This window comes from Eumetopias jubatus, unplaced genomic scaffold (genome assembly GCF_037043125.1).
Source record: "Eumetopias jubatus isolate StellerSeaLion01/CBP00866 unplaced genomic scaffold, mEumJub1_p1.0 scaffold_17, whole genome shotgun sequence".
NCBI classification, from domain to species: domain Eukaryota; kingdom Metazoa; phylum Chordata; class Mammalia; order Carnivora; family Otariidae; genus Eumetopias; species Eumetopias jubatus.
The window spans coordinates 31,492,158-31,504,399 of record NW_028274823.1 but is presented as its reverse complement, the minus strand read 5'-3'; the positions used below and the strand labels follow the sequence as shown (position 1 = coordinate 31,504,399).

The 12,242-nt window shown below is 53.4% G+C and overlaps 1 protein-coding gene across 4 annotated transcripts in view; it reads right to left on the bottom strand.

Annotated features, from left to right (window-relative positions):
* Positions 1-12,242, bottom strand: part of CRTAC1 (cartilage acidic protein 1) — a 145,078-nt gene that overhangs the window by 18,418 nt on the left and 114,418 nt on the right. For all 4 annotated transcript variants that reach the window (XM_028098825.2, XM_028098830.2, XM_028098823.2 and 1 more), the window contains 3 exons: positions 10,118-10,200; positions 9,246-9,346; positions 8,725-8,893 (listed from right to left, as the gene is read on the bottom strand). In XM_028098825.2, the coding sequence (XP_027954626.1) occupies positions 8,725-8,893; positions 9,246-9,346; positions 10,118-10,200 (353 nt within the window). The remainder of the gene's footprint in view (positions 1-8,724; positions 8,894-9,245; positions 9,347-10,117; positions 10,201-12,242) is intronic.

Genomic DNA, 12,242 nt, shown 5'->3' with positions numbered 1-12,242 from the left:
ACAAAAAGAGGAACAGATAAATAATGTCATATTGAGAAGCTCTGTGAAGAAAACAAAAGTAGGGCAAGAGGGTAGAGGAACTGGGGGTTGGCTGGGGGCCTTTTCTAGTCAAAGGTGATCAGGGACAGGCTCTCGGGAAGAAGGCACTTGAGCTGAGTTCCAAATAGAAGCTGAGGTGATAAAGATCGGGATGGTGGAAGGCCCAGGAGAAGCACCATTCTACAAAGCTGAGATGTTTACAGAAGCTAATGATGAAGCTCAGAGAATATTCACAGAGAATCCATCCGCACACATCCTTAAAGCAATGTGTTACCTCGGTGGTAGAAGGCAGCTTGGGAAGATCTGTCGGGTGTTTAGGCGGTGTCAGAGCTGGCCCCAGCCCCCTACTTAAGGCATCAGGGACAGGCTAATGGTGATGAATTTGGGTCGGCAGGAGGAGGGGGCTGGGCCTCACCTGTAGGGAGCGGCTCTTCTCATCTCTCACTTGGGAAAGAGGGCAGTGATCAGCCCAGGTAGGAGAGAGGGTGCAGCCCCCTCGTTATCACCCACCAGGAATGAGCAGATGTGGGCCTGGTGCTCAGGGGCCCACGAATCCAATCATACCCTCAAGCACCGTCTGTGGGCTGAATCAACAACACGTCACCCACATGTATGTGTTACTTTCCCCTTAATGTATGCAGCTACTCTTAGAAAAACAAGGGCAACCAAAAAGGGCTGCTGAATTTATAGCAGCTTTGGGCCCTTCTTGTTCACCAGTGGATTTTACCAGGATAGCTACTATGGGGGCGGAGGGTAGTCTGTGACACATTTTCATGTATAGAAGGGATTCCTGCATTTTAGAAAAGGGTTGGTAGCCACGGCCAGACTTTAAGGGGAATGCACGTGTAGACTCCTCTGTACAGAGGCCCCCTGGGCGTGGGGGCTGAGACAGCCTGGCGCGGAGTGTCCCAGAGGCACCTTCCTCCCTGAGGCCTAGCGCGCTGCTCTGGGGCTTCCAGAGGAAGCTGCACCTTGGGAGCCACATCGCCCAGCGTCCGGGTCCTCCCTGCACTGGCTTCCCCTTTGCCTTGCTGCTGCTGGGCTGTGTGTTAATGAGGACGGGGACCTGCTGCCACACTCGCAAGTGTCACAGATGAGCAGCCCCTGCCTCCGTGGGCACGGCACCCCGGAGAGGCTCCCGGAGCAGACCCAGAAGCCAGCAAATAGTTCTCATAAACCTCCCTTCCCCCTACTCCCTCCTTCTATAATAATTCCTTTTGGAGGAGGAGGGTGGACACGGGATTGGGGGGTATCACCGGCAGGTTTGTTTCTCTGTTTTGAAATAGTCGCTTGAAGTTAAAGACACCTGGCATTTTTAGGTTGAACAGTGCCCAAATTAACGGGCATGTATAAAAAGTATTTTTCTATTAAAAAAAGGAGACAAAGAATAGCAAATGTTTCTCACCTAAGCCAAGAGAACAGCTACACGAATACATTTTCCAGCTTGACTAAAGTGCCAAAATAACTCAGAAAAGTCACCGAATATTCACAGACAATCACAAATTTACATTCTGTGTTTGCAGGCTGTGGTTCTGAGTCGTGCTTCCTCTCTTCCCCCAAGCCCAGGGAGGGGCCGGGGCTATGAGATCAGTAAGCCAAGGAGAACACATCTCAGTAGGACTCCCTCCTCTGCTGCTGCTGATTATTTTGCTGACTCGGGCACCCTCTCTGGGGCCTTAGTTTCTTCATCTGTAAGATGGGAGTGTGGCCTAGAGTTCTAGCACTCCTGGGGACGACAGTCTTTCTTCCTTGCAATGTGAGCCCTGCCCCGGCTGATTGTCCCCTTGGCATGCCCATCTCCATCATCTCTTAGACATGGGCGCACCCTCTAGTTTCCAAAGCACCTTCATTTACTGGCAATAATACTGGAGAACATGTACCCCAAACGGTACCAGGTGATCTCAGTGTTAGCACTGGATTCTCTTGGCAGCCCCATGGGGAAGGTACTAGCTTTCTAATTTCCATTTTAGAGATAAAGGGGCTCAGACCTGGGGAGGTAATGTAAATGGCCCATAGTTCCCCAGCCAGGGACATCTGACCCCAAAGCCCATATCCGTTTTGCCCTTGTTCTGCTCACTTCACTCCCACGCCCAGCCCCACCACAGGCCAAGCATCATGCAGGGATCTGGGATTTAGCAGAAAGGAGATGGACCCAGGCCCCAGCCTGTAGGAACTGCTTCCCGCAGGGGAAAGGAACGTAGTGATTATGTTATAATAAACTGGGAACATGCAGTATTGGTGCCACTCGGTGAGAGAGGTGGGTGTTAAAAGTCATTTTGTTTGGGTGTTGCAGGAGGAGTAGGAGTTTGTGAGGCAGAGAAGGGAAGGAAGGAGCAGTCCGGGCAGATGGTACAGCACGGTACGGAGGTACAAAAAGGTCATGTGTATTTGAAGATCAGGGAGAAGTTCAAAGTGGGGGAAGCAGAGCATGAGATTATGTATTAGGCGGGGATGGGGGGTAGGAGACCGGGATGGGCTTTGGCGCCTTCGTGTGTGAGGCTGATCTGAATCCTCCTGACTACCCCGCGAGGTGGGCGTTCTATCCCCACTCTCCAGGTGCAGACATTGGCAAGGTGAAGTGACTTGCCAGTGTCTGAGCTAGGGCTAGAGCCCAGGCTCCTGTCCCCAGGCTTGGCTGTTCCCCCTCAAGTTGCCAGACGTCTCCAATCTTTCCAGGCACTGCACAAGGGCAGCGTTGAAGCCGCCTGTCTGCCAGGGCTGTGAGACAGGGAGTGGGGCTGTGAGCAGAGGAGGCCCCGTTAACAGGCTGGGAGGTCAAGAGCAGCAGGGAGTCACCTCCCGCAGTGTTTAAAGGATAAAGGCCAAGGAGGCACAGAGAATTGCACGTTTCAGAAGAATTACCAGCAAAACAGATGGTGGGAATACAGTTGGTGGAATATTTTTGCACTTTAATAAAGCAATTTTTATGTGGGCCACTGAATTTTCCTTCCCGAAATGAGCACCAGCAGGCTTGGAGGCAGCTCTGAGTCACTTGCAAACAATGAGCTTAAAGGAAGGTGGGGTGTGGGTGGGTGGCATGGTACCATCAATGTTTGGGGCGGGCTGGCCAGTGAGGAGCCCCCTATGGGGGCTGGCAGGGGCAAGTAGATTGTGGGTGCTTGTTTTCATGTTCTGGGTTTGGTCGAGCGGCCTCAACCCTCTGCAAAGTGGGAACTGGAGAGCCAGGGTGTGGGATATATAGGGTGTGGGTATGGGGGGCTAGGATGCAGGTTCCGAGCAACCAGCATGCAGTGGGGCCCTCCACAAGGGCCGTGAGCAGAAATGCTTCTTTATGAGCCCGGCTGGCCCTCTGCACCAGAAGGAGCCAGGAAAGGCCAGGGCAGGGGCCAGAGGAAGGGTGGAACAAGGCCAGGGGCCCCACGGAGCAGGGGTGGGGACGGTGGTAGCTGACGCTGCCCCAGGAGGATGGTTCTACAGGGTGAAGCCGAGAGCACTCTGCACAGCCAAGGGGGCCCTCTGGGAACCCCAGAGAATGAAACATCCATCCAGCGAGGTCCCTGAGTTTTTACTATGTGGTGTGAGGCAGCTCAGACCCTTGGGAGCCGGGGGAATACATGAGGGGCAGAGAAGTTAGTCCTCTGACCCAGGCTCAGTGCAGAGATGAGGCAGGCTGCTGAGGGGCACGTGTGCACACCCGCATACGTGTCCATATCCAGCTCTCTCGCCACACCTCGCCAGCCGCGAAGTCGGGGTCGGGGGGGAGGAGGCTGGGGATGAGTCTCAAAGGGAGGAAGGGAGCAGGGTCAGCTGTGGTGAGCGGGAGCGTCGTGAGTGCTGGAAGGGGGGGCTGTCTTCCCTCCGGAGACCCATGGCTCCCCACACAGCTGCAGGCTCCACATCTGTGGCTCAGTCATTTGGAACAACAAGGCAGGCCTTTCTTGCATTCGTATTCTGGACATGCCCCTTCTCACCCCGAGCACCACAAAACAAACTGCTCAGGACCAGAAACCATCGAATTGTCCATCAATAGGAGACTTGCTCAATAAATGATGAGTACCGCCACACAGTGAAATACCGTGCAGCTCTGAAGGGAACCAAGGGAGGGATGCGCACGTTTGGAACGATGTCCAGGTTATATTGTTGAGAGGGGAAAAAAAGCAAGTTTGGAAATAATAGGAAGAGTATAATCAGTTTTGTTAAAAAAAATCCCCCGAGGAGTATTTATAACTATGCTCCCGTGCATATTGCATGTAATAAAAGCATATCACAAAGCATGGCTGTGGGAGCAGGCCACCCCCACCACTGTATTGAAAACTGCTCCCCACCCCCTGCCCTCCACATTCCCGATCCCCTTACCCGGTTCTGCATTTCCTTTTTTCATAGCACTTAACATCTTCTAACGTTTTATATATTTACCCAGTTATTATGTTTATTATATATGTTTCTGCTACTTCCACTCGAATGTAAGATCACCCACGGCCAGGACCTGTGTCTCGTTAGTGTTCGGCACATAGTATGTGCTCAGTAAATAAGCGTTGACTAAATGAATCAAATGGTACTGGGAGAGGGTGAAGGGAGAAACGTTTACTTTTCATTTAATATTCAAAAGATAATGGCAAGATTATGGGTTCTTTCTCCTTTCTTTTAAATGATGTTATAATTTCTAATTGTCCTATAGTCAATATGCATCATTCTTATAATCAGGAAAACCATTAAATCCTTCTAAGAACATCTGCAAACACTGGTCTCCCTGTAGGGCTCCTGTGGCCCTGCCCCCGCACAGCATAGCCTGGCTTTGGCTTGCCCCCGTGGGGCTGCAGACCCCCCTCCGATCTGCCTGCCTCCTCCAGCCTGGCTCTTGGCTCCCCCCACCCCCAGTTTGGCTTTGGCCTCCCTCTCTAGGCTCTGCTCCTACCAGACCATGCGGTTGTGTAGGCACACTGAACACTCCCATCTTTGGGTCTGTGTTCTAGCCAGGCTAGCCCCTGGGATGCTCTTTCCGCCGCCCTCCATGCCTTCTAAATCCCCACCACCTGGCTAGACCCCATGCTAGGCCCATGCCCTTGGGAAAGCAGAACTATTTCTCCTGTGCTGGTCCTCACACAGCCCCCAGGTCAGCCTGACGGTGCGTCCAGATCCACCTTGCCCCAGAATCCCTGTGTCCATCTGCCTTTTTCCCTGGACTGTGAGCCTGGAGGGCAGAAAGTACCTCTTCTGGGTCTCATGTCTCCTTCGCATGTCTCTCTGCATCTCTTGGTTTCCCGGCCCCCGTCTGTCCGCCTGTGTGCCCCCTCCTCTTTCCTTCTCAATCTTTCCTTCTGTCTGGCCTTCCCTCTTGGCTCCCTCTCTTCCCATCCCATCGCTGGCGCCTCCATCAATCAGGAAGGCTTGTGCTCTCCTGGATCCGTGAAGGAGACCCTCCTGGATTGGGGTCCTTGGAGCTGCGGGGATGGAACCCACCTGCTCCTGGCTGTGTCCCTACTCCTGGCTCCGCTATCTGCTCAGCCGCTTCTGGGAGTCTCACTGCTGGGCCCAGGGCTGACCCACAGGGACCAGTCCCCAGGAGCAGCCTTCCTTCAGTGACTCTGGGAGCGGATCCTGGCAAAGGAGAGGAGCCTACAGGGGGACCCATGGAGCAGTTTGAGCAGGAGTTCAGAGCCAGAACAAATCCCCTGGCCTTGCAAAATATCAAGGATTGGCAGTCAGGAGGGGCTCCCAACCAGGTGCAGCATCTATAAGCCTGAGTATGGGAGGCAGGCAGTGGTGGAGAGGCATGGAGGCTCTTGGGTCCCTGTGATCCCATCAAACGACCTGGCCGAGCCTGCCCAGTTGAAAAAGCAGGTCTGTTCTCTTGGCAGGGGCAGATGCTGGCCAGAGAGGAGACCCGACGAGGCCCATAAACATGTCTTAAAATAGCACAGGCAGCCCATGGGATGTGAGGGAGGAGAACCTCAGCTCCAGTCCCGTCCTTACATTGCTATGTGGAAACTCGATCTCCTTATCTATACAATGGGGTGGGAATTGATGTCCAGCCAGATACCTGGATAAACATCCCACCTAGGATACCACGGCAGTTACCCTGGTGATTGGATGGCCTCGCATGGGTTGCTTGGTAACCGAGGGGACATGGATATCCAGGAAGAAAGAGGCAGAGCAGGAGGACCTTGGCTGGCTCTGCACAGAGCAGCTGTTGGGAGGTCAAGCCCTCATGTTACGGTGGTCAGTGGTGACTAAGAAGTCGGTGTCCAAATTCAGCCCTCTCTACTTTCTGGAGGTGGGATTTGAGGCAGATTCTTTAGCCCGAGCCTCAGTTTTTCTGATCTGTGTCATGGGGTTATGATTTGTTGTGTTGCGGTAAGAACTGCGTGAGGTATCTTAGGCAGAGCCCGTAGCCCAGTGCCTGGCATATGCTAAGTGCTCAATGACAGTCGGTTACTGCTGTTTTGTGAGAGAGGACTATGTATTCAAAAGTCATCTTGTACTTGGCCAGTGTAGTAAATGGCTACCATAAAAGTGACAAATGCTTCAACAGCCAGCCAACCCATCCAGGGCGAAACAGCCCAAGAACATGCTCACAGAACCAGGTCCCCTAAACATTTATGCTTCTTTTTCAGACTGCATAAATATTCTGCGTTCCTATAAAAGCTGGAACACACACACAAAACATACGGAAGGAAATAAAAATCACATAGTCGGGCAGGTCTGGATTTGAATGTCAGCTCTGCTACCGATCAATCACGTGACCTTGGCGGGTTTCTTAACTGCTGCGATCTTCAGTTTTCCCATCTGTAAAATGGGGATAAGTAATGCCCATCTCACAGCGGGGTCACGAGCATGAAATGACATAATGGGAGCAAAGTGCCACCTGGAATGACTGAGTGTTACTATGTCAATCTAGCCACTCAGAATCACTGTTCCTACTTCCTGCTTTTTCTTTCCATTTTTTTCCTTTGTCCGTATGATGTATGATATATGGTATGATGTATAATGTAATATTGTGTATAATATTAATATATACATGTACATTAACTTCAGACCATATTGCCTACTCTTTCAGTGTTAATATTGTATCTCCCCATGAGGTGCTAACGCATGGGGGAGGGTGTCCGACTTTGAGTCCAGGTATATTTGACTCAAATGCTTTCTTAACCATTGTGGTTTAGTAAAGTCACTCTTGGCTCCTCCACACATTTTCCAGGATTGCCCCTCGTCTCAAGAAGGCTTTTTAGATATTTTCCCCCCAATTCCCTCCCCAGTGCATTTCTTTAAAAACATTTGATGTTGAAATAATTCTAGATTCACAGAAGTTGCAAAGATGGTACAGAAAGTATACTTTCATCCAGTTTCCCTCAATGGTTAGAGCTGATGCCCCTATAGCACAATACCAAAACCAGGAAATCGACACTGGTGCTCTGTGTGTGTGCTTTGTGTGTGTGTGTAGTCTTATGTTATTTTATCACATGTGTGGATCTGTGCAACCACCACCATAATCAAGATACAGGACTGCTCCATCACCCCAGGGACCTCCCTCAGGCTGTCCCTTCATGGTCACACCCACCCCTGGCAATCACTGCTCTATTTTCTGTCTCTGTAATTTCATAATTTTGAAAATATTATATAAATGGAATCAACAGTATGTGACCTTATGAGATGGGCCTTTCTTCCCCCACTCCCCATGATGCCCTTGAGAGCTATTCAAGTTGCTACATGTATCAACAGTTCACTCCTTTTTATTGCTGAGTAATATTCCGTGGTGTGGTTGGACAACGGTTTGTTGAACCAGTAATCTATTATGGGGCTCATCCCGGGTGCTTCCGATCTAGGCTGCTGCTGATAAAGCTACCGTGAACCCTCTGGTATAGATTTTTATGTGGACAGAAGTTTTCATTCATCTGGGATAAATACCTCGGGGTGCAAATCCTGGGTCTTACAGAAGTTGTGTGTTCGTTTTTTTCTTTTTAAAGAAACTGCCAAACTATTTTGCAGAGTTGCTGTACCGTGTTGCATTCCCACCAACAATGTATGGGAGAGCGAATTTCTCTGCATCCTCACCGGAATGTGGTGTTATCATTATTATTATTGTTTTTAGCTGTTCTGATAGGTGTGTAGTGATAGCTCATGCATACTACAGATATACTGGATAACTGTTTATGTGCAGTCTGGATATCTATGCCTTAAACATATAAACAGGGAGTACGATTTTCTTGCTTCCCCTCCTCGAGACAGGAACCAATTTTCACCCCCTTGTGGGTGATCGCATCTCCACCACGGAGAACGCTCCGCTTCTCTAAGGCTTCTAGCTAAGGGAAGGCACCAGTGGTTTGGTGAGGCTTTAATCACCAAGCTGGCTCCAAGAGGCCAGAAAACAGCTGGTTTGGACAAATCTGGTACAGGCCAATGTTTGGACCAGGCCCCAGTCTTGGACATGGGGAGGAATAAATACTCCGACCCCAAGATGAGCGGATTCAGCGGAGGACGGTGGTGGGGGCCCCTGCAAGGGGCCAGGCCTGGAAGCCTCCTGTGGGAGCTCAGGTTCATTTCTGAGCAGGGCTGCCGGGGTGGCTGGTATCCGCCACGGCTGTCCCCGGGTCTGGAAGTACCGTGCGCTGGCAGCTGCCAGGGCTGCGAGCTCTGTGTCACTGAGCATGCTTCGGGAGGCACTTCCAGGAGCCTGCTGTCAGGCACAATGGCTCGTTGCCCGCCCTGACCCTGGCCCTGACTCACCTAAGCCGAAGTGTGCCACGGGCTCCATCTCACACAGGTAGCCCGAACCCCCATCGATAATCCTCAGGTGGGCCCCGCTCTTCTTGGTGTAGAGCACGACCTTAGCTCCCCTGGCAAAGGCCCCAAACTGGGTCCGAGGCACCACGCGCAGCCAGTTGTTGCTGAAGCCCTGCAGGGAGGGAGGAAGGCAGGTGAGTGTGGGGTGGGGGCAGGAGGAGCAGGGAGGGAGGAAGAGGAAGAGCAGAAAAGGGGCAGAGGGAATGAGGCAGATGGACGGGCTGAAGTTTGGAAAGAGGGGCCCTGGGAGAAGGAGGGAAAAGCCCGTAGACTCAGGAAAAACAGTTTTGGGAGCAGACGTGCCAGTGGAAGGCAGAGGGGCAAGGGCTTCTCCCATGAGGCAGCCCTTCTTGGAGGCTTACTGTGCGGCAAGCAAACATCCCTGGCACCTCTGCCCTCGACCACCTTAGACCCAGGGGAGCACACGGGGCCGGACTCCACGGGTCCCGGGGGTCCATGCACACCTGGTTGCCCCGGAAGACAGACAGCGGCTGAGCCATGGACTCCCCGTGGGACAAGATGAGGTCCAGCATCCCGTCTCCATCGAAGTCTGTCACCACGCCCCCTGCAACAACGCAGATTTCACTCTGGCCATTGGCCAGGAGATTCAAGAGAGAGGGGCTCCCGAGAGCACAGCACTGGGCCAGGAAGCCAGCGGGGAAGCCCCTCTCCTCTGCTTTCCCACAGCCTGCTCATGATAGGAAATCATGAAGGGGGGCTCTCCTTCCTTTCCCTGAACTTTTGTACCGAGAGAGTGAGTGCCAATCGCTTAGAGCATGAGGACTTCTTCCTTATCTATTTCACATGCCCTTTGCCTTTGCGGTTTTTGTCAGTATGTCATGTTTGCACATTCATGGTCTCCTTTCCGTCCTCACTACAACACAGAGAGGTGAGGAGGGCAGATGTCAGTATCCCTTCTGTGCATGTGCAGAATGAGACCCACAGGATGAAGCAACTCTTCCAAGACCACAAGTGAGGCAATAGCAGGACTGGGGCTTGGGACTCCTGATCAGTGCCCTTTCTCTGACACCAGGCTGAATGCCAAGAGGGGAGGGGTCAGACTGCCGGACCCCCAGCCTCTCCTTTCCATCCCCTTCTGGTGCCAGAGAAGCTACCGCCCACGGGTTTCCAGAGCCCTGCATGGATCATCAGCTCCTCTGCACCCAGCCTGGGGCTCCCAGGGGCTCACCCAGCCCTAGAGTGTTAGCCTCCGATGTGGCAGGGAAGAAGGGGTCCCGCGCTGTGGAGCTGGCTACCCCATTCCTCTTGCCCTCATCCTGTGCATGGGCAGAGCTGAGACAGAGGAGGGCGGGCCTGAGCCCCCAGGTGCCCTCACCTGTGCCCCGGCCCTCAGGCTCCAAGGCATCACCAGGATTGAGCTCCTCGATGAGGGGGTCGCCATGTTCCCTGCGGATGACACTGTAGGAGAGGAGACAGGTCGTTCCCAGATGAGTAACATGCTGGCGAGGCCCCCGCGGGCCCCCTGAACCCAGAGGCCCACTTGCTCCAGTCTCTGTCCTCCAAGCAGCCCTGGGCCCCACTGTGCGTTGGCTACCCCCTGGATGCCTACGGAGCCACTCTGCTCACAGAGCCTGCCTGCACCCGGCCTGTTCCCTTCCTGGGTTTTAATTTACGTTGGTAAATATTGATTTTTCTTTTTCTAATGGATGAATTATAGACAGCTTGGGGAAGGGCAGTTGATGGATGGAGAAGGGGCAGGCACACAGCTACTTTCAACTGACCTTCCCTTTCCTTCAAGTGGCCCTGGGCTGCTGAGTTCTGGGTGTACCCAGGATTCAAATCACTCAGATGCCACCTCCTCCAAGCCCTCCCTGATCGTCGGGCTGGAAGCAGTGCCTTACTGCTCGGCCTTTATCACTTTCTGCCTTGTGTTAAAGCTCTGAATGTGTCTTATCTCCCCAGTTAGACTGGGAGCTCTTTGCAGGCCGGGACCACGTGTTACTCATTCTCGCATTTCCCACAGCACCTAGCCCAGTGCGCGGCTCGCTGGAAGCTCCGAGCTCATGTCTGTGGGAGGTGTGGATGAAGTCCAGCAGCCGAAAAGGCAGAAAGGGGTCCCTTTGGGCTGCAGGAGCTCTGTTTATTTTAAGCTCTGAATCACGGTAATCTTTGCTTCAGAAAAGCCCACTGTGAATGTCCTGCTCTTTCTCCACACTGAGCTGAATGCTGATGATGGTGGTGAGCTTTCCTCCGATTTTTCTTACTCATTAGATTCTCACAGCCTTGGGTGCTCTGGCCTGGATGTGAGGAGCAATGCTGGGGGAGACAGGGGGCTGGGAGGGATCTGATCACTCTCCCCGCGACACTGCAGGCGACTCCTGTCTGCCCAAGTCACAGAGAGTCACCAGCAGGCTGAGATACGGCCAGTGACTTCAGGAAGAGGCAGCAGTCCCCAGAGCTGGAGCCTGTGGTGGCCAGAACGCAGAGCACAGGCACAAGTGCAGGGGTTCTGCAGCGCCGAGCCGCGGCCCCGGGAGGACCCTCTGTCAGCCTGGGGCATCGGTGCTGACCACACCCGTGTGCATGGTCCAGGCGGAGGGCGGCGCACCTGGTTGCACTCAGGTGTGTGCATACCTGCTAGAGGTATGTGTGCCTCAGCCTGCCAACAACCACAGTCCCTTTGACCCCTTGTGTTCCACAGACTCTGCCACAGTTGGGCAGAGACATCCCTTGGTTCAGGTGACAGTGCAATTAAGGGTTCCTAAGGATAAAGCCCAGCAGTTCCACTGCATCGATGTATTTGCTGAACAAATTCTTCTGCAGTGACTTCTGTGTGCCGTCACCGCGTGGGGGCCTGCGGCTATGCTGTGCATCAGGAGGGATGGGGCTCAGGGTCCATGGTGACAGGGAGTCTCAGGCAGAGGCCAACGGGGAGAGGGGCTGAGGGGAGGGCGGAGCTGGGCAAGCTCACCCGGCTTCCTGGAGGAAGAGCCAACTAAGCTGAGTTGGTCAACTAAGCCAACTAAGAGACCCGAACGATGAGTATGGTCACTCAGACGAAGAGGGAGGGGCAAGGGACAGGGGGGTGGGCAGCCTGAGGTTCCAGGCCCAGTACAGCCCAGAACCGAACAAAGCTGGTGGTGTCGGGAGCTCAGCTGTAAACGGGGAAATGGAGAGTGGCCAGGCTGGGGACAAAGCGGGAGGTGTGGGATGAGTCCAGGAGAAGGCAGTGGGGGGCTTCTGAAAGGTTTCAAGTGGAAGAGGGGTGTGGCCAGATTTGCATTTTCAAACAGCTTGCTGGCAGGACTAGCCGGGGACACCTGCTGAAGGCAGGTGTAGGAATCCGCTTCAGAGCCAGGGACGGAGGAGCGAGGAGCCGCAGAGGAGTGAGGAGGGGAGAAGAGATCAGAGACGTGTTTGTGTCAGGGGCGTGACTGTCCCTCTCCCGGCTGGCCTGGGAGAGTCCCTGTTTGCCTGCTATCCCGCCATCATTAACAGGA